This window comes from Canis lupus, chromosome 21 (assembly GCF_048164855.1).
Source record: "Canis lupus baileyi chromosome 21, mCanLup2.hap1, whole genome shotgun sequence".
In the NCBI taxonomy this organism is placed as follows: domain Eukaryota; kingdom Metazoa; phylum Chordata; class Mammalia; order Carnivora; family Canidae; genus Canis; species Canis lupus.
In genome coordinates, this window is record NC_132858.1 from 5,706,657 (window position 1) to 5,726,862 (window position 20,206).

The following is a 20,206-nucleotide window of genomic DNA, read 5'->3' on the forward strand; positions in this document are numbered from 1 at the left end:
GGAGTTGGCGCAGACTCCCTCGTCCTGCATAGGAATCCTGAGGCAAGAGCTGGGTCAAAAGCAGGAGGGGTGGGGAATGGGGCTGGGGTAGGGCCTGGAGCGTGACTGCAATTGTTCAAGCCCCAAATTCATGGTGACCTGTTAGGTGTTCTAGGTCCAGACTGGGTCCCTGGTTGGATATCCCAGTCCTGGGTCTGTGTTCAGAGTTCCTGATGTTGGGTCTGGAGCTCTGGTCTGAGGTAGATGGTCTGGTCCTCATTCCTAAGTCCAGGGTTTAGGGTCATGATCACGGTCTGGGTCTGGTGTTGGACTCAAAGTTGGGGTTAGTAACCAGGCTGGGATCAGTGTTTGAGGTCATGGTCCAAAAACTAGATCTGGGGTCCTGTTGGGGGGTCTGAGCTCAGCGTGTGGGTGGTAGGGGGACAGGACATAGGGTTGTGATCTCGTGTCACAGAGTCTAATAAGACAGTGGCCCAAGGTCTGGGATTGGGGTCCTGTTTGGAGGCCCGGGTCAGGAATGTTATCCAGGTCTAATGTCGGGTCGTGGACTTCGGCCACGGTCTAGAAGTCAGGGGTTACGTCCGGGGCCTGAGGGCCAAGTTCCGAAGAGCGTGTTCTGAAGCCGCAGTCTGGGGTTGAGGGCCGTGGTCTACCGTGGAGCGTGGGATCCGAGCTGGGATCCGCATTGTGGCCGAGGTCTGGGCCCAGGGTCTACTCCGGCGGATTCCAGGTCTGGGGTCAGCGTCACGGTCCAAGTCCGGGTCGGGGTCGGGTCGGGTCGGGTCGGGCCGGGGCGGTCGGGCCGGGCGGGCCCAGGGAAGGGTCTCGCGCGGCCGCGGGGTCAGGCTCGGGCCAGCCCGCGCGGCCTCCAGGGGGCGCCGCCGCCCGCCTGCCCGCCTGGCCCCTTGCGGGCTCGCGGCGCTGTGCGCGGCAGGCGGGGCCGGAGGCGGCGGCGGCTCCGGGGCGCGGGCGGCGGTGGCGGCGGCGGCGGCGGCGGCGGCGGCGGCGGCCCGACTGCAGTCCCGGCGGGAGCGGAGCGAGCCGGGGCCGGGCCCGAGCCGGCGCCATGGGGCGGCGCCGCCTGTGAGCCGCGGCGAGCGGAGCCGCGGGCGCCGAGCGGGGCCAGGCGGGCGGCGGCGCCCGAGGCCGACGGAGCGGCCGGGCCGGGCCGAGCGCGCCGAGCGGAGCGGAGCGGAGCGGAGCGGCGGGAGAGGCCGCCGCCGCCGCCAAGATGGCGGACCTGGAGGCGGTGCTGGCCGACGTGAGCTACCTGATGGCCATGGAGAAGAGCAAGGCCACGCCGGCCGCGCGCGCCAGCAAGAAGATCCTGCTGCCCGAGCCCAGGTGAGGCGGCCGCCGGCCGGGCCCGCGCCCGCTCCCCCTCCCCGAGCCCGCGGCCCAGGACCCCCGCCCCCGCTCCACCCCGTGCCCCGTGTCCAGCCTCCGCTCGGGGGTGGGCAGCCCCGACGGACCCCGGAGCCCCAGACCCGCTGCACCTGAACCCCGAGCGCCCGCCGCCCGCCGCCCGGCCCCCGGCCCCCGGCCCCCGAGCCGTGCGGTGCCTCCTCGGCCCCGCGCCCCTGCCGTCCCCGCAGGGCCCCCTCCTCCGCCCGCCGCCGGCTACCTGGCCTGACTACATCACCATCCCTTTGCTCTCCCGACTCCCAGCACCCTGCCTTGGGCGCCGCTGCCCCCACCCCTAGCCCCCTCACAGCAAGTCTTCTCGGTCTCCCCCACCCTTCTGGTGGGTCACCGGCTGGAGTAGGGTTTGAGAGTGCCTTGGGGGCCAGGTTGGTGGTGGTGGGGAGCAGGGTGTGGTGTGTGCCCCAGCCCGGTGCGGGGGGGGGGGGGGGGCGGGGAGGCACCCACTACCCCTCTGTCGTCGAATTCCTCCCCTGGGGGCCCTGTATGTGGTGCCCTGTGGGTGCTGTTTGCCAGGGGACATCCCTGCACCTCTGCAGCAGCTGGACCACGGCTGCCACCTCTCTCTGAGACAACTGATGTCACTGCACCTGGTATCAAAGTTTAAACTGTTCAGGATGTAGGCACGTTCTGTTCAGGATATGGACCACTGCTGAGGCTTGTCCAGCATTTTATGGCTTCTAGAGTATTTTCTCATTGTTTGAGCCCCTTGGCAGCCTGTGAACAGATAGGACAGGTGCGGTTTTGTCTCCTTGGAACAGGTGGGGAAGCCGAAGCCCCAGATGTGGCTTGCCCAGTGTCCCAGGTAATCCAGGATGGTGCCCAGTCACCAGGTCAGGGCTTCTGGCTTCCACTTCCACATCATGTCTACCACTCAGGCCTGAGCCGGCGCCCGACCATTCTGCATGGGTGAGAGCTGTGTGCCCACTGTGATAGCTCATACCCGAGAGTTGGCATGCTGGAACCCTGGCTGGCCTGGGAACCTGGGCCTGTCCTCACTGCCGTGGTCGTGTCATGTGACTTCGGGCAAGTCCCTTCCTGTTTCTGAGCCTCAGTTTTCTCATCTGTGAAATGTGGATAGCATGAAATGGGGGTTGGGACCCTCTGGTGCCCTAAGTATTTGAGGCAGAGCCCAAAGCTGCAAGGAGTGCCATGCCTACCTCCCTGGCCCCCTTCTCTGTGCCCCTGTTCACTGGGTTTCGGATTGACTGAACACCAACCCTGGGAGAGGAAAATTGGTCTGCATTTTGAAAAGGCCGTTGAGGCCCCCCCCCCCCTTTTTTTTTTCTAAGACATTTGCAATCAGATTTCTCAAAACAGGAACCAGGCTGTCAGCTGGGGGCTGTCCAGGGAGCAGTGACAGTTAGAACAAAAAATGAGTTCAGAAATGACAAAGCCACGAGGGAGGAAGCACGGAGAGTCAACCTCTGGGACTCACAGCGGCTCTCTTTGGTGGCTGTGGCCTTGAGACCCTCCTGCAGGTTGGACTTCTACAAAGTGTCAGGCAGAGCGTTTTCTGGAACTCTCTGTGTTTGGGTAATCTCTCCCCAGAATGCATTGCTCCTGATGGGGCCCCGCCTTGGGTTGGCTCTGCAGGTGTTAGAACCCTGAGAAACGAGCTGTTCCTCTTTTCCTGTCCCTTTTACCATCTGTGGTAGTGATGGTGCTGATAGGAATGATGGTAGAAGTGATAATAATTTATTATTTATTATGACATCTGTCATCTCAATTGATCCAAAAACCAACCTGTGAGCTTGACAGGGCCATGCGTTGCATGTAATAGTTGCTCAAGAAACGTCAGGACTATATGATGCCTGAAACGAGCCTGTGAGTCAGTTTTTGGGGAACAGCAGGAGACCCAGAGCCAGGTGCCATGGGTTCTCAAACAGAGTTACCATCCAGCAGCACAACATTGGATAGATTGCCCACATCTAAGAGATGGATAGAAGTTCTGGCAGTGCCTGTCAGTGAGCTAAGGCCAGGCCTCTTCTACTTCAGAGGACATGCCACCTTTTACTTTGTGCTTCACATACCCGGTGGGCTAGATGCCTCCTGCTCTGGAAGGTCACAATGACTGTTTCTCAGGTTTGCCTTCTGCTTCCCAGTTTGCAAAGCGGTTTTCACTCCATTTTATTCCTCTTGCAACTGTGGGAAAGCAGGCACAGCAGGTGGTATTCTCCCATTTAATATTTGAAGCAACCGAGGCTGGGGAAGGGGAGGAGGCTGAGTCCTAGAAGCAGGCTGGAATTTGAACTCAGGTCTCCGGACCCCACATGCCCCCATACGTGTCTACCCCCCCTCCGGCATCCCGTGTCCAGGGAACCACTATCTGGGCTCCGTGACCTCAGCCCCCTCTGCTGTCAGCTGCCCTGGTTCACGAGGCTCAGCACCCTGGCCCCTGCCATCTGGGACAGAACAGAGTTGCTCTGGCAAACCTGGTGCCTAGAGGAGGCAGCTCCTGCCTGGGGTTATGTCTTCCCCTCACCTGTGAGGTCGGGGTCAGGTAGAAAGGTCGTGGTCTATCCACGACAAGGTGCCATTTGGAGTTGTTCCTGCCTCGGGGTGGTCCATCTTGGCAGCCTCTCTGCAGCTGGCGCCCAGGCTGTGGCTTGGCCCAGAGCTGGGGGCTGGCATCAGCTCTGACTTTTCAGAGCTAGGAACAAGAGCTGGCAGGTAGGCACAGTGCCACTTCGAGTTGGCACAAGGTCCTCCCCTTCTGTCACCCTATAGAATCTGAGGAAACACACCCATTTCTCTGCTTTCTCATGGAGCGAGGCAGAGTCGTGTAGCCGGAAGCCAGAGGACCCGGCTTTGGATCCCGCTGGGACACCAGCACGGCTCTTTTCCTGACTGTGCCCGCCTCCCTTCCCAGTGGGGTGAAGCCAGGGGCCGGCTGCTCCCAGATGCCCTCTCAGTGCTCCCCCGGCTCTCGGGCCTGTGGTCTGTGCCTCCCTGAAGGAGCTGCTGTCTCCCTTCACCAGCAGCGGTCCTGTAATTACTGTCATTTGCTTAATATGACCACGGAGGCCGAGTGTAATTAATCTCTGGGCTCTTGGCTGAGGAGCCTAGCTTGGGCGGCCCCAGGAGATACCCCTGCCCTCCCTGGGGACAGTGGCAGCCCCAGCAGCAGATTGCCGGAGCCGGGTGCCTCTTGCAGCCTCTGATTTTCTTGGCTCTTTCCTGGTCCCTCCCCCACCATGGATTTCCTCCTTCCTGTCCTTTTCTGGCTTGCCTGTCTCCCAGACCCGGCCACTCTTCCTCTGCTTCTTCTTCATTCCTGTTAACTCTTTGCCTCCAGGACTTCCTGTCCTTGATTTGGGGTGGGGGGGAGAAGGGGTACAGGGGAAGGTTTCCTCCCTTCCTCCTCCACTTCTCCATCACCAGCAAAGCCCTGTTGTTCCCAGTCTTCCCTTACCCAGAACTTTCCACCCCAGTAGCAGCTCTTCTCCTCAGCTCCCAGCCCCCAAACAAGGTGATCCTTTCTGCAGTCAGCAGTTAGTCGTTCCCTCTGGGCCTTTGAAGCCCCTGCTCTTCCCAGGAATGGGTCTCTGGGACGTCTCTTCCCATTCGTTCTCCTTTCCAGAGCGCACGGTTTCACATTTTTGTCATTAAGTCGCTTGCTCGCCCTCCCGCCATTCCCTCAGTAAATGGATTTGAAGGGAGCGTGAGCATTACAGGTTGGAATCTGTGCAGGGGAATCTGGGCTCTGTCAAACCAGGAATAATGTGTCCTATTAATGCACGATCAATTCCTAGTAGTAAATTCCCGGTGACGTCAGGTGTAGGCACTCTGCAGCCGGCGTTTCCTCCCCGCCCCGGGCACCCAGGGGCTGCGTGCGCACGGCGGGTGCTTCCAGGATATTATGCTCCTGCCTTGGAACAAACAGCAAAAGCCAGGAATATGTGAGAATCTTTGAGGAACGCGCAGCCTCCATCACACCTGCCCCCTTCTTCCTGAGGCCCCGAGGGACCACTGTCCTCTGCTGGTTATATAAGACAGACTTGTGTTCTAGTTATCGCTAATCTGTTTCAAACAAGAGACCCTAAAAACGACCCATTTGGCTGCAGCTTTCTTCCAAAACAATAACATTCCTTCTCTGCATCACTGCCGCCTCAAAGAGTAGCATCTATGTGGGCAGAGGAGCAGGGTTGCAGAAGTGCGTTTTCTGGTGTTGAAGTGCTAGCAGCTCCATCTCTGAGTGGGGCTTTCTCGGACCCTGGAGGCCATCCAGGCCAGGGTGGGGGACAGCGTCTTCCTGGGAACCATGGGCCAAGGAGCCCTAGAACTTTGTTCTTGGTGCATTTTAGCATAATAGCAGTAAATTGCAGGGTGTGGTCCTCATGTTGTGCTAGTATAGAATCGGTGACATGTGACAAGGCTGCCAGTGTGCCCCCTTCCGCACATCCCGCAAGGAGCCACTTTGTGGCTGCCGCAGCGTTGGAAGCCTGGCTTGTTCCTTCAGATGCGTGTAGGGGGCTATGTGCGTGTGCTGCCTGGTGGGTGTCATCTTTTCTTCCCAGGCCCAGGGCTCCGGCTTTCCCCTGTTCTTGAGCTCTAAGGACACTGTGAGCCCCAGGGAGAGTCATTGAGAAATATTAATAAGAAGCCCCAGGGGACTTCCTCCTACTGCTGCCACCTCCGTGCCAGGTTTCCTGGAAATGCCACAGAGGAGCTGCAGCCACAGCCACAGCCTCTGCTCCACTGGCTTGTTAATTGGCCTTTCCCGGAGCGTGGCTGTTCGAGGTGTGGCCGCACCAGACCCGCCAGGCCTGTGGCCCCCATGCCAGCTCACTCCATCCTGGGGTTTCATGACTCTGGCATCCCTGTCACACAGGAGCATAGGATCCAGGGCCCTAGCCTGGCAGGTGCTGGCCAAAGCTGCCCGTAGCCTGCGAGGCTCCCGGAAGCGATGCTGCCCGCTGCCCACAGCACTGGCAGGGGATGGAGGGAAAGGCAGCCGGGGCACGAGTCTGGGGTCCCCTGAGACCCTGCATCCAACGCCTGAAGAGGCTGAAGGGAGGCCCCTGCCTGGTGGGACAACTTTTCTCAGAGAGAGTTGGACGCTTTCTTGTTTTCTGGCCACTAATGCAGGGTGGGATGCTGTGCAAGCTGCTCAGCTTCTAGCCTAGATTTCTTCACCATCAAAACAAGTGTGTTTGCTTCTGACCCCTGCTTTCTCTCCCAGTCTACACACAAGCTACTGTCTTTGACCTTCTGTGGGAGTCACCTGTGAGGGCCCAGGTCAGCTCATCAGGCCTCTATGCCACACAGCAAGGGACCTTGCTTTTCTTCTGAAACACGTGGTTCCAGAAGCCACCGGAACTTCTCCCCCACAGCCCTCACTGCCTTCCTGTCACCCCTACCCGCACTCCGGGCTGGGAGGGAGGATGTGCCCTTTACCTCAGTGTCAGGCTTGGCCTGCTCCTCAGAGCAGCTGGTGCTGGAGAGAACAGCCCTGGCTGTAGGCAGCAGGGTCTGGCAGCTCCCTGTCATGGCAGGGCAGGTCCTCCTGCCAAGGGGCCCTTGCTACTCTCTTGGGGCAGGTATCAGGCTCTGCCACCTGCCCCCCCGCCCCCCCCGCCCGGGCCCCTGCACCTGATCAGCGTGAGTGTGTGAGGCTGGTCTGTGAGAAGGGTCGCCTTGCAGCCCATTCACCTGACTCAGGAGGCCCCCTGGCCATATGTAGGCCGCACTCTCTCCATGCTTGGGAAGTGTGGAACAGAGTCCTGCACAAGACCCAGTAGCTTGGGATGGTGTTCTAGAAGAGGCACAGGTAGTGGAAACCCAGGAAGAGGGCTGCCCCCAGGAGGGGTCTTGAGCTGACAGCACTCGCAGCAAGGCTGACATCTTGGGACAGTCCTGCTGTGTCCTCAGGCTTTTTAAATGGCCAGCGTGGTGGTGGCAATTCAGCATTTTGTCGACATCCTCATTTCACAAATGAGGAAACTGGGCATTTAAAAGTTTGTGACCAGGCGTGGCCTCGAGGGAGGGAGGTTGAGGAGAGCCATTTGGAATTTGGGGCTGAGGCCCTTCTCCGGAGAGGCTGGGAGCCTTAGGGTCCTTCTGGCGGGAAAGATGCAGGCATTTGGTTCTCCTGACAACCCGGAGTTGATCTGGCAGCCATGTGCTCTGAGATATCGGCGTTGTTGGCCTGGGTGGGGGCAGGAATGCTGCTCTGGGCTGGTCGCCACTCTAGACTCCACCAGTATCTGGGAGCGGGTGTTGGAGACCAAGGTGACCCAGCCCAGGAGGCTGCCGCCGCCTCCCATGCCAGCCTGTACTTGCCACCCTGGTGAGAGTATGTCCGTAACACATTTTTCTGACCTGCCAGCTCCCTCGGCTGCCAGCCCCACGAGAACAGACAGGAAACCCTAATGTTGTCGCTTTGGGGGCCTTCCATTCAACGGCTCTGCTCAGTCTGATCTCGTGTTTGGGGGGGGGGGTGTTTATTTTATTTAGAAAACATTTTTTCTTTTCAAGGAAGACAGTGAAGTGCTGTGGGCTGGGAAGAGAGCTGTTACCATCCCATACAGCTTCAGAGGGGAGGCAAGGTCTGGCCACCTGGGCCCCACTTTCTGCTCTTTCCTGGGCTGAGCCCACAGCAGAGCCACCGGGATGGGAGAAGGCTGTGCCGCAGGCCGGCTCCCCAAGAAGCACCCATCCTGGCTCCCTCGTCTGCAGTCCCTGGTCAAGAGTGTAGTTCCCTAGCGACTCTAGTTCATAGCTGTTGTTGGGGCCGCCAAGGCCCATGGTGGGAAGTGGTGGGCATTCCCGTTGTATTGCCTTTACTAAGCTGGTGCCAGTCTCACTGGTTCCCAGGAAGCCAGTTTGGGGCTCAGGAGGGCTTCCCGGTGCCTATCGCACGGGTCATGCCCAGCTGGCTACTGGGGGTCACCCTTCACAGGCTGCAGTCACTTTGCCTGTCACCCACCTATCTGGGCATCCCTCCTTACCGCAACTGACCACGATCTGACCATTCGCCTCCATGGAGGATTGATGTTTGTGATATCTTTTCCCACTTTATTACTTTGTCCAGAATTGTCCCAAAGCACAGAATTGGGTGCAGGCATGGAGTGCCAATAGCTGAACCAAGGGGTGGTGAGGATCCAGCCTTCCTGGTCCACTTCCCAGGGAAATTCAGCCATTTGGCCCTTCCAGGGTTCCCAAGGCCCCGAGGCCCTAACTCTTGGCTGCTGGGCCTTTGCTGCCTTGCACTGGGCCCTTGCTCTTGTGCCGCACCCTGGCCCACCCCTGCCTGGTACCACTGCCCTCCAAAACGGAGGTCTTGCATGCTCCCTCGCAGGGAGAGGAACTGTAGGGCTCCAGTCTCTGATCTGGAGGCCCCAGGGCAGGTTTTTCAAGCTTCTGCCGTGTGTGAAGCACAGAGCGGGCCTTGGAATCCAGCCTTGCTTCTTGAGTGCCTGTGAGTCCCAGGGGACTGCAGAGATGTTCTTGCTGGAGGCTGGTGGGTGTGAGCCAGTGTGTGCCAGCATCGGGCATTGGTGAGGGCCACATGCTGTCCTTGGAGGCTCTGCATATTGCCTGGAGCCATCTTTGCTTTCCCCAGGGGAACCAGCTCTGAAGTGGCAGCAAGGGGCCACTGAGCCACTGGCCCTCAGCCAGGAACTCTACTCTCATTGGCTGGAGTCAGAGGATGGGGACATAGGACAGCAGTCCTGGTCATTAGCACCTGTCTTCCTGTTAGCGACAGGTTTTGGAGGAGGTCATGGCATCTTCCAGCTTTCAAGGGTGGGGGTGCAGGGGAGGGAGTCACTGTTTAAGGACCTTGCTTACAATAGCTCTGAATGTTCCCGTTACATTGTGTGGCTCAAACTGGAACAGCGGCTTGGGAGAGCTGGAGCCTGGGCTTCCACCCAAACCATCGTAGAAGGAGAGTGCTGAGCAGAAAGGGCAGGGGTCCCCCAGAGGCTGGGCAGCATTCATTGACAGCACTGGCCCTGCCCCTGCTAGGAGCCCTCTCACCTCGGGCACCTCTTCATGGGCAGAACTTAGGCCGGCCTGGCCTGCCATCGGCTGGCCCAGTCAGTTCTGCTTACTTGATGGCTTGAGCCTGCTCCCACCCACCCTGTTTCTTTCCCTCTTTATTGGTCATCCCCCGTGTGTTGTCATCACCTGGGCTTCCTCCTCTGGTGCCTCTAGTAGACTGTCTGCCCTGGACCAAGCTCCTCAAATGTCCTCTGCCGAGTTCCCTCCTGCCTGACAGCCTCTTGCTCACCCTTGGCTTGGTCTTCCCCTGCTTGTCCCCACATCCACCCATCTGCCCTGGGCTTTGCCACCTGTTGACATCTGGTTTGCACTGAGGAACCCAGTGAAGTTCCTCCTCCACACAGCCTCTCCTGACAGTCCAGAATATTCTTCCCTTCCTGCATGGCTCCCATCAGGCTTTGACACACACTGTCTGATGTCTTAGAACCACAGATGTAGAAATTGGGCCCTGAGAGGGACTGCCTGGAGGGCAGGGGTCCATGGAACCTTCTAGTCAATGATGTCCAGCAGGCCTTGGTGGATCCGCGTTGGGCTCCAGAGGGATGCAGTGAGGCGGGGGTGCAGAGCCCAGACTTTCTTATACTGGTCCTCGCCAGTTGCAGTGTCTTTTATCAGCGGCCCCACATATCCTACAGGCCGTGTGAGCATTGCACAGGCTCAGGTGTGCCTGCCCAGCATGGTCCTCAGTATAGGGCTGGGAGTGTTTGTCAGGAGCCCGGGCTCATGAAGGCCAGAATGATTACAGCTAGCCATCATGACAGGCACTGGTGGGGCTGGACCACAGTGGCCCAGGAAGGTGTAGGAGGGGGCAGCAAGGTGTGTCTGAGGCATGAAGGATAGCCCCATGCTACTTGCCCAGATAGCTTAGTGTTGAGGGTGAGCTCTTCTGGTGGGGAGTGCTGGGTGGTCATGTTGGCCAGCCGCTCCCCTGCTGCCCTCCCAAGTAACCCAGGGGTAGGGGGCACATTTTTAAATCAGATGTTAGGGACACAGGAACTGAGGCTTGGCTTTTATTTTGTTTTTACTAGGTAAAAAACTTGAGCTAAGATTCACATAACATAAAACATAAAACATCATTTTAAAGTGTCCAATCCAGGGGGCTTTTGTATGTTCTCTGTGTTGTGCCACCTGTGCCCTACCTCATTCTAGAACATTTCCATCATCCTAAATAGAAACCCCATACCTATCACTCCTCTTCTCTCCCCTGGCCCCTGGCCTCCACTAATCTGCTCTCTGTGTCTGTAGATTTGCCTGGTCTGGTCACGCGATTAAGTGGAGTCATAGAACTTGGGGCCTCTTGTAACTCTTTTTTTTTTTTTTTTTTTCCACTTAGCCTGCTCAGGCTCATCTGTGTGGTAGCATTTCCATGTATCAGTGCTTCATCCCACTTTATGGCCAAGCAGTAGTATATGGTAAAGATAGGCCCATTTTGGTTACCCATCATCTGCTAATGGTGAGGCCTAGCTTTTGAGGCTTGGCCAGGTTTCTGAAGCCAGCATGAGGCAGTACCGGGACCAAACTCCTGAGCAGCCACCTGCTGGCCACCCAAGCTTTTAGGGACAGAGCCTGAGTGGGAAGGCCCTGGCTGGTGGTTGCCTTCCCAGAGGGAGCAGTGACACTCTGGATTCCGGGAGAGGAAGCAGCGGGCATCCAGGGCAGCGGGGCCAGCAGGCCTGGCAGGAGCCATGGGGGCTCTGGCTCACCAAGGCCCCCCCATTTTCAGCATCCGCAGTGTCATGCAGAAGTACCTGGAGGACCGGGGCGAGGTGACCTTTGAGAAGATCTTCTCCCAGAAGCTGGGTGAGTCCATGAGGAGCTCTGCCAGCCTCAAGGGCTTCCCACCACTGTCCAGCTTCCTGGGCCCTGGGAGGCAGGGGCTGCTTTCCTGACCCCACCCCAGCTGGCTGGCCTCCCGTCCTCTCTCCCTGGAGGTCTGGCCTCCCGAGCCGATGGGGCAGGGCACCAGCGAGCACCCCACCTCCCAGGATGGCAGCAAGGCTGCTAGGGCCGTGACCCTTTGGGCCTCCCAGCCCCTGGCTGCCGGCCCTGGGAGCCCTGTGAAGGGGGGTGGGGGCCCAGCAGTCTTCCAGGGCTGCCGGGGAAGTTCCTCCTTGGGGTTTTTGTTTTTGAGAGTTGCAGCTTCCCCTTGGCCCAGGCACAGCTGCTCTGGGCCGTTGGTAGAACTGACAGGAAGGGGCGGGGCCCTTCCTGTGGCGCCTGCCAGAGCTGTGGTCGCCACCCCCTCCCCCATGGGCCCTCTTTGTGAGCAACCTGCTTTGGCCGGCCCCTCCGATCCTCCTCCTCCAGTGCCCTTGTTTTACTAGTATCTGGACTGCGGACCTGGCCCACAGGGCAGGATTGGGTTGGGGTGGATCCCAGGGAAGCAGCCTTCAGACACACAGGGCTCTGATCTGGCCTTCTAGAGAGCAGGATCTCAGCTCTGAAATGGGAGTGGCCTGGCCTGGCCTGGCCTGGCCAGATCAGGCACTGGAGATCAGTCTTGGGGAGTCAGTATATCATGAAACATAGTTTGGGTCCCTGGCTTGTGCTGTGTGACCTTGGGCACATCACTTCACATCTCTGAGCTTGTTGGTGTCCTTACCTGGGAATTAGGAATCAGATGCCCTGCTGCTCAGGTCTGTTGGAAGGCTAGATGAGATGACCTCAGTGAAAGCCCCTTGCCCACTGGGAAACCCAGGTCACAAGTTACTCAAAGGCCAGGCCACCTTTACCAGAGGTGATGGCTGTGTGCTCTGGTAGAGGTGCCCAGACAGTGCCCCCAAAGAGGCATGGAAGCCACCCAACATAAGCCTGGTCACCCATGTCAGGCTGGAGGGAGTGGGAACTGCTCTTACCTCTGTTTTGAACCTCCAGGGCTGCTCTGGGGCCAGGCCTCAGGCCCCCATTACCTGGAAGGGGTGAGGCCTGGCCTGCCCGGGGTGGTGGGGGTCTTATTCCTGGGAGCCCTTCCCCCAGCTCGTCCTACCTCTTACCATCACCAGTGGCCTTATGCCCTTCAAGGTGCCACCCCCGGCCTGTCTTTCCCAGGACCTGCCATCACAGAAGAGCCCCAGGTTCTACTCAGGCCCACCTGTCAGGCCTCCCTAAAGTCTGTTTCTATAACTTTTTCTCAGGGCTGCTGTGAAAAGCAGCCAGATGTGGAGGGGGCATGATATGGGAGGGGGTCCAGGAAGAGGGGCGTGTGCCCCCTGGGAAGCCACTCGGCCTGCCCCAGTGCGGGTGCTGCCCTCAAGCAGCAGGTCCAGGCCCTGGAGCCAGTCAGCCCCAAGCCTTTGCTTCACTTGCGTGCCCATCACATTCCAGCCACCGCCTGACAAAGTAGATTCTGGGATGGCTAGAGACACGGGCACTCCTTACCCCAGAGTTGAGAATCTTCAGTTGGTGGCAGCTTTTAAGGCCGCCTTGCCCAGTCCCTGCCTGGGGCAGAAACCACCTCTACCTCCTCCTTCGGGCTCAGGAGGGCCCAAGCCCATGCTGCCCACCATGATGGAAGGCCTCAGGGGGTGGGCCTCTGTGTGACCTGACACCCCGGCTTTCAGGGTACATGCTCTTCCGAGACTTCTGCCTGAAACACCTCGAGGAGGCCAAGCCCTTGGTGGAGTTCTACGAGGAGGTAAGGCCCAGCTGCCTGGAGAGAGGGGAGGAGGTTGGGCTGTTTTCATTGAATCTGCAAGATGCCTGGCGTTGGAGCCTTCATGCCACCTGTGGGGATGTTGTCCTCTAGATCAAGAAATATGAGAAGCTGGAGACAGAAGAAGAACGCTTGGCTCGCAGCCGGGAGGTCTTCGACACCTATATCATGAAGGAGCTGCTGGCCTGCTCACATGTGAGTGTCCTTAGGCGTAGACCCAGGTGCTGGCCCAGACTGGCCTGGGTGTTGGGGTGGAAAGAAAGGACCCTGCAGAGAATTCACAACCACCTCTGTCTTTTCCAGCCCTTCTCCAAAAGTGCCACCGAGCACGTCCAGGGCCACCTGGTAAAGAAACAGGTGCCTCCAGATCTCTTCCAGGTGTGTACTGGGCTTATTCCCTACTACTTCCTGGCCCAGCCAGGGGCATCCTTGGGCAGCTGAGGTCACAGAGTCTGGTCAGCTTTTAGTCTGGCTCAGTTACCAAACCCCAGCTTCTTCCCTCAGCCATACATCGAAGAAATTTGTCAGAACCTCCGAGGGGATGTATTCCAGAAATTCATTGAGAGGTGAGAGCGGGACACGTGTAAGAGGGGAAGGGGAGGAGGAGGCTACTGTGAGAGGGGTGTGGATGGTGTGTGGGAGAGAAGCCAGCCTGCTTCAGCCAGGGGCACTCGGGTACCTGGCCCACTCACGGCCCTGTGCAACATTCCTCAGGTCAGACAGGCTCCCAGCCATCACCTTCTCCACACTCCTGCCCTGCCTTTTTTAGCACCAGGCATCTCCGAGCCTGTCCCAGGCGATTCTCCAGGGAGTGAGGGACCACCTAGTCCACCTTCCTTCTCGTGGACTGTTTAGCACCTTGCTGGGCCCACCTAGGATGAGAAGCATCAGGGTGACGGTTGAGGTGGACACAAAGGGGCACACTGTTCTCTGCTATGGCCCTCATGGCCAGAGCTGGCCTGGTGGGTGGGAGTTGTAGGCCGATTTCAGCTTGATGTCAAGAACAGCTTTCTTAGAGTCCCAGCTGCCCAGCCGTGGAGTGAGAGCTTCAGGCGAGTGAGTGCTGTGCCACTGGAGGCATGCAAGCAGGGGTGGGATGGGCATTGTTAGAGATGGGGTAGCCAGAAGTCTGGAACAGACTGGAGGACCTCTTCTTTAAGCTTATCTGAAACCCAGAGGCAGGTGGCCAGGCCCCACTTGGGCAAGCACTCTTCCCGTGTAGTCCCAGAGAGGACACTGAGGCTCGGGACCCCAGGCGATAGAATGATATGGAGTAGGCTTGCACCTAGCATCATTTTGCCTGATTCCTGAGTCTCATTGGAGTCTGGTGTTCTGCTCTTACAGTGATAAATTCACACGATTTTGCCAGTGGAAGAATGTGGAGCTCAACATCCATGTGAGTGGGCCGGTGGGCATGAAGGACTGTGCTCCCTCCCTGCTGCCCTCCCTAGAGGGCCAGGCGCCAAGGCTCGGTTGGGGCCGGGGAGGTCCAGGGAGTCTGCCCTTCAGCCCCTAAGACAGTGGCTGTGGGGTCAGTGCCAGAATCCTAGAGGGGGGTGGCTCAGGGCAGGTAAGTGCATGGGGTGGATGACCCTGCATATGGGGACTCCTGCCCCCCAGCATGGGACTGGCCCCCTGCTGCCTGGGTGTCTCTGCCCAGTGGCAGGGCCCGGGCAGCCCACAGTGACGCCTATTGTTGCCACCCCCACAGCTGACCATGAACGACTTTAGCGTGCACCGCATCATCGGGCGAGGGGGCTTCGGCGAGGTCTATGGGTGCCGGAAGGCCGACACGGGCAAGATGTGAGCACCGGCTCACAGTGTCGAGTGGGATGCCTGAGGGAGGGGAGGGCCCCCTGGGATGTCAATGGGGACCGGGGGCCCCCAGGTACTGAGTGAGCAGACCTCTGCAGAGGGTGACTGTTCCCTTCCATCCTGTCTTTGTGCTGCTACGCATCCCGCAGGCCCCCAGAGCCCCTGACTCCCCAGCACCTGCTCCTGCCCTCTCTCCCTCTTGACTCTGATGTGTCTTATGCTTGTCACGCAGTGTCTAGTCTTCACTACAGGAGCCCTGAGGCCTGCCCCCCCACCTCTGCTGCCCCCCCAAATGCAGCCCTGGGCTCTGAAGGTCCGGCTGGGCTGATTAACTGACCAGCACCCTCCCCCTTCCCCACCAGGTATGCCATGAAGTGTCTGGATAAGAAACGCATCAAGATGAAGCAGGGGGAGACCCTGGCCTTGAACGAGCGCATCATGCTATCCCTTGTCAGCACTGGGGTGAGCCAGGAGGGCTCAGGCTGGTTACTTGCTGCAGCCTTTGGTTCCGGAACCAGGTGCAGCCTCTGCTGACCTCCCCTCCTATGTCCTCCTAGGACTGCCCGTTCATTGTCTGCATGTCCTACGCATTCCACACGCCGGACAAGCTCAGCTTCATTCTCGATCTCATGAACGGTGAGTGTGTGGCCTGGCCCCAGTTGGACCATGGGGCTGGGGGCTGGGCCCAGGAGCTGAGTGCCACCCTGCGGGGCTGTCTTCTTCAGGTGGGGACCTGCACTACCACCTGTCCCAGCACGGGGTTTTCTCTGAGGCCGATATGCGCTTCTATGCTGCCGAGATCATCCTGGGCCTGGAGCACATGCATAACCGCTTCGTGGTCTATCGGGACCTGAAGGTAAGGCTCTGGCCCCATCAGCCCCTCAGCACACCTGGCAGGGGGCATTCGGGGACCTGGCCAGCTGCTGCCTTCCTTCCCTCCCTACCACCAAGCCATTTTCTAGATTCACATTGTCATTGGGGGAAGGAGGAAAAGACCCCCCACTCCCGGGGCTTTGCCCCTGGACCCCCTAACTCTCAAGAATGAGGATGGTAACCCAGGCAGCATCTTGCCTGTCCAGACCCTATCCTGAGCCACCCCAGAGGCAGCTCACTAGGCTTCCTCCACAGCCAGCCAACATCCTTCTGGACGAGCATGGCCACGTGCGCATCTCAGACCTGGGCCTGGCCTGTGACTTCTCCAAGAAGAAGCCCCACGCCAGCGTGTGAGTGCCCAGCCCCCTCCCTCCTACACTCACACACACACACACACACACACAAATACACACAATCCACCAGGCCCACTCACGGCCTCGCCTCCTTACTTCCATAGGGGCACCCACGGGTACATGGCCCCCGAGGTCCTACAGAAGGGTGTGGCTTACGATAGCAGTGCTGACTGGTTTTCCCTGGGCTGCATGCTTTTCAAGTTGCTGCGGGGGTAAGTGGGCCTTCCCAGGCAGGTGGGTGGGAGGGAATGGAGAGGAGTTCTTTCCTTGTCCAGGTTAGAGGCCTAGGGGAGGGGAGCATACAGTGGCCTGAGTATTAGGGTGGCACCATCCCTGGGTTTCAGTGAAGATCATTGTGGCTGCCTGCCTCAATTTCCCCATTCCTGTCCTCTGACTGCATGTGTCTTCCCAGGCACAGCCCCTTCCGGCAGCACAAGACCAAAGATAAGCATGAGATCGATCGCATGACGTTGACAATGGTGAGTGTAGGGAGGCTGGGTGGAGTCCTTGGGGGGCTGTGGTGGGGCTGGGGTCTCCTGTGTGTGTTAGGGTTGTGGACTCTTGGTTCTTACCAACTAACAACAAATTCGGGCCACTCATCCTTACTCTGGCCTCCTGCCCCAGAGGCTCCCCATCCCTGTGTTGTCAGAACAAACATGCCTGCTGGGGTGAGTGAGGAAGCTATGCCCTGTCTCTTTCTGTGCTGGGGGCCAAGACTCCTCTTGGGCCCCTGCCAACGTCTGCTCCTCCCTGCAGGCTGTGGAGCTGCCTGACTCCTTCTCCCCTGAACTCCGTTCCTTGCTGGAGGGGTTGCTGCAGAGGGATGTCAACCGGAGACTAGGCTGCCTGGGCCGAGGGTGAGTGCCCAGAACCAGGGCCACAGTCCCAGGCTCTTCCTCCCTGCTAGGGTCATGTGGGCATGCTGCTAGGCCAGCCTGAGGATGAGGGCCATGTCCTGTTGCTGGAGCCCCCTCCTGGTGCCAGCTGCCTTCCAGGGGCTCACAGGGTGGGACATAACCAGCCCCTTCCAGTGTTCTCAGGGGGATGGCTGCCTGGGGTTGCAGCTGCTGGAGCTGGCTGGGACCAGCTTCCAGAAAAGCCCCTGCAACAAAGATGGTGATGATAATGATGCTGACAAGAACCTTTTATGTTTATTAAACATTTACTAAGTGCTGGGCATGATGTTGTAAGATTTACAAATATGAAAACTCACAAGAGCCCTATGATGTGGGAACTGTTGGTCTCCTCATCTTAGAGATGAGGAAACAGGCCGAGGTTTAAGGAACTTGCCCAAGGTGACAGCAAGAGAATGGTCGCCCTGGGAGTTAGCCTGGGCCCCCTGCTCCAGCACCCAGACTTAGCCCCAGCTTCCTGACCCGCGTCTTCCCACAGGGCTCAGGAGGTGAAGGAGAGCCCATTCTTCCGCTCCCTGGACTGGCAGATGGTCTTCTTACAGAAGGTACCGGCCTGGGTCGGGGCCAGGTGGGCACCCTGGAGCCCCTGCCCGGTGCTGATGCCCAGCCTTTGTTTTGCTGCAGTACCCTCCCCCGCTGATCCCCCCTCGAGGGGAGGTGAATGCTGCTGATGCCTTCGACATTGGTTCCTTTGATGAGGAGGACACAAAAGGAATCAAGGTACAGGGGTGCCCCGGCCTCTCCCACCTGAGCCCTGATCCTGGCCTGCAGGGCTCTTGTTGGCTGCTGGGCCTCAGGCCCCTGCCCAAACATGCCTTGGCTCGGGGTGGGCAGGCCTATGGCTGATGGATGGTCCTGTCTGCTCCCCGAAGTTGCTGGACAGTGACCAGGAACTCTACCGCAACTTTCCCCTCACCATCTCCGAGCGGTGGCAGCAGGAAGTGGCAGAGACAGTCTTTGACACCATCAATGCTGAGACGGACCGAATGGAGGCCCGCAAGAAAACCAAAAATAAGCAGTTGGGCCATGAGGAAGGTGAGGTTGCCCGCTGCTCGCTTTAGAGTGGAGAAATAGGCTCCAATTTCAGGAAGCCACTGGAGCTCACGGCCAGAGTGGCCGAACCAGGATTCCGACCCGGCCGGCCTGGCTGAGTCCACCTCTCCCTGTCTCGTGTCAGACTATGCCCTGGGCAAGGACTGCATCATGCACGGCTACATGTCCAAGATGGGCAACCCCTTTCTGACTCAGTGGCAGCGGCGGTACTTCTACCTGTTCCCCAACCGGCTGGAGTGGCGGGGCGAGGGCGAGGCCCCGGTAAGAAGAAGGCTGGGGTTGGGGAGCGCAAGAGAGGATGGCAGGGAGGGGGGCTGGCTGGCCTGTCCTGTGCCCTCACCGCCCCGCCCTGCCCCGCCCGGCCCCTCCCACCCCGCAGCAGAGCCTGCTGACCATGGAGGAGATCCAGTCCGTGGAGGAGACTCAGATCAAGGAGCGCAAGTGCCTCCTTCTCAAGATCCGAGGCGGAAAACAATTCGTGCTGCAGTGCGATGTGAGTGGGGCCAGGGGCCAGTCGGTGGGGGCAGACTGGGACCAGAGCCTCAGGGTGCCCTGGGGAGCACTCCGGCCTGACACCCAGCCCCCTGCCCCTGGGTGCCCTGCAGAGCGACCCCGAGCTGGTGCAGTGGAAGAAGGAGCTGCGCGATGCCTACCGCGAGGCCCAGCAGCTCGTGCAGCGCGTGCCCAAGATGAAGAACAAGCCACGCTCACCCGTCGTGGAGCTGAGCAAGGTGCCGCTCGTCCAGCGTGGCAGTGCCAATGGCCTCTGACCCGCCCACCCGCCTTTTATAAACCTCTAATTTATTTTGTCGAATTTTTATTATTTGTTTTCCCGCAAAGCGGAAAAGGTTTTATTTTGTAATTATTGTGATTTCCTGTGGCCCCAGCCTGGCCCAGCCCCCAGGGGGGGCCCGCTTGCCTTGGCTCCTGCCGCCACCAACCCAGCCACTGTCCAGCTGCCCTTAGCCCTGCCCCTCCAGGGGCCTCCCCTCCTGGTGTCTTCGTGTGGAGAGGAGACCGGCCGCCCGGCAGCCCTCCTGGCCCTTCCCCAGGGATGATGCCACACTGAGCTGTGCCCCCTCAGGCCCTGGGCCGTGCTCTGAGGGTGGCCTGGTGCCCCCTACTCCAGGGGAGGCTGCAGCACAGGGATAGTACTTGAATTTTCCCACCGCAGCCCCTCCTGCGACAGGGGCATAGTCTTGCACTGTCGTGTCCTCCAGCCACTTGGTGAAGGAGGGGCCCAGTATCTCCCCGACCCCAGGGCCAAGCAGCAGTGACTTGAGCTCTGGTGCCCTTGCTCGGGAAGAACCCCTGTGTCACTGGCTGCCTCCGTTCCCACAGTTCCCTGGACGCTGAGGGGCTCGGCCAGGAGGGTGGCATTGGCAGCAAGTCCCGCTGCCTTCCCTGCAGTACCCCTTTCCTCCACCCCAAGCGCCCGGGCTCAGGGACCACAGAAAGGCAGCTGTGGATTGTGTTACACTGGCCTTGCCTGGCCCCAAGGTCCCCTGCCCCCTGGGCCAGGCCAGGCCTTGTATGCCTGGGACCATGGGGGACCAGCCTGGACAGGCCGGGCAGCACAGCGAGAGGAGCCAGGTGGGGCCAGCTCTCGCCACCCCTGGCTGGTCAGTGTGCCTCCCGGGCTGTCCAGCCCCATAGCCCCACGTCCCGTTCATGCCACTGCCCACAGGGTGCCATCCTGCCCGCCGCATGCCCCCTTGTGCCAGTCGCGCTGCCGTGTGTGGTGTCGCGCCCTCTCCCCCTGGGGCTGGGTTGGCACACCCTCCCCTCCCATCTACTCACCCCCTGGGGTGTTCCTTTGCCGATTTTTGAATGTGATTTTAAAGAGTGGAAAATGAGACTATGCGTTTTTATAAAAAATGGTGCCTGACTTGGCTGTGTCCGATTCTTTTGTGCCCAGTGACCATTTTCAGCTACCACTGGGCTGGGGCCCCTAGGAAAGAGGGTCTTGGTGGCACCAGCTCCCTTCCATTGCCACAGCAGGCATCCGGGGCCAGCCTGCCCTGGCCCATTCCCTCTCTGGGGTGGGGCAAGGGGCTCCACTCTCCTCCCACCCCACCAGCTCATCCTCCCACCCTCAGGGAGCAGAAGGGGTCTTC

The 20,206-nt window shown here is 59.4% G+C and overlaps 1 protein-coding gene across 2 annotated transcripts; it reads left to right on the forward strand.

Moving 5' to 3' along the window:
* The first annotated feature begins 1,156 nt into the window (after nucleotides 1-1,156).
* GRK2 (G protein-coupled receptor kinase 2) lies at nucleotides 1,157-19,977 on the forward strand. Of its 2 annotated transcripts, XM_072790093.1 has the most exons (21): nucleotides 1,157-1,344; nucleotides 11,153-11,229; nucleotides 12,990-13,063; nucleotides 13,175-13,276; nucleotides 13,385-13,459; nucleotides 13,586-13,647; nucleotides 14,426-14,477; nucleotides 14,793-14,884; nucleotides 15,259-15,358; nucleotides 15,454-15,532; nucleotides 15,622-15,752; nucleotides 16,025-16,119; nucleotides 16,227-16,334; nucleotides 16,535-16,601; nucleotides 16,879-16,979; nucleotides 17,515-17,581; nucleotides 17,661-17,756; nucleotides 17,909-18,071; nucleotides 18,214-18,350; nucleotides 18,469-18,582; nucleotides 18,695-19,977. In XM_072790093.1, the coding sequence occupies exons 1-21, from the start codon at nucleotides 1,232-1,234 to the stop codon at nucleotides 18,857-18,859; spliced, it is 2,070 nt and encodes a 689-aa protein (XP_072646194.1). In that variant the 5' UTR covers nucleotides 1,157-1,231; the 3' UTR covers nucleotides 18,860-19,977. The 2 variants fall into 2 exon arrangements, with proteins under 2 accessions (XP_072646194.1, XP_072646193.1); XM_072790092.1 differs by lacking the exon at nucleotides 1,157-1,344 and having other exon boundaries at nucleotides 18,472-18,582.
* The last annotated feature ends 229 nt before the right edge of the window (nucleotides 19,978-20,206 follow it).

Bases quoted from the DNA above. Each gene is read 5' to 3' on its own strand.
- GRK2 (XM_072790093.1), top strand. From the start codon at position 1,232: ATGGCGGACCTGGAGGCGGTGCTGGCCGACGTGAGCTACCTGATGGCC. The intron at 1,345-11,152 runs GTGAGGCGGCCG...CCCCATTTTCAG, and splicing joins ATCCTGCTGCCCGAGCCCAG to CATCCGCAGTGTCATGCAGA. The intron at 18,072-18,213 runs GTGAGGTTGCCC...GTCTCGTGTCAG, and splicing joins GCAGTTGGGCCATGAGGAAG to ACTATGCCCTGGGCAAGGAC.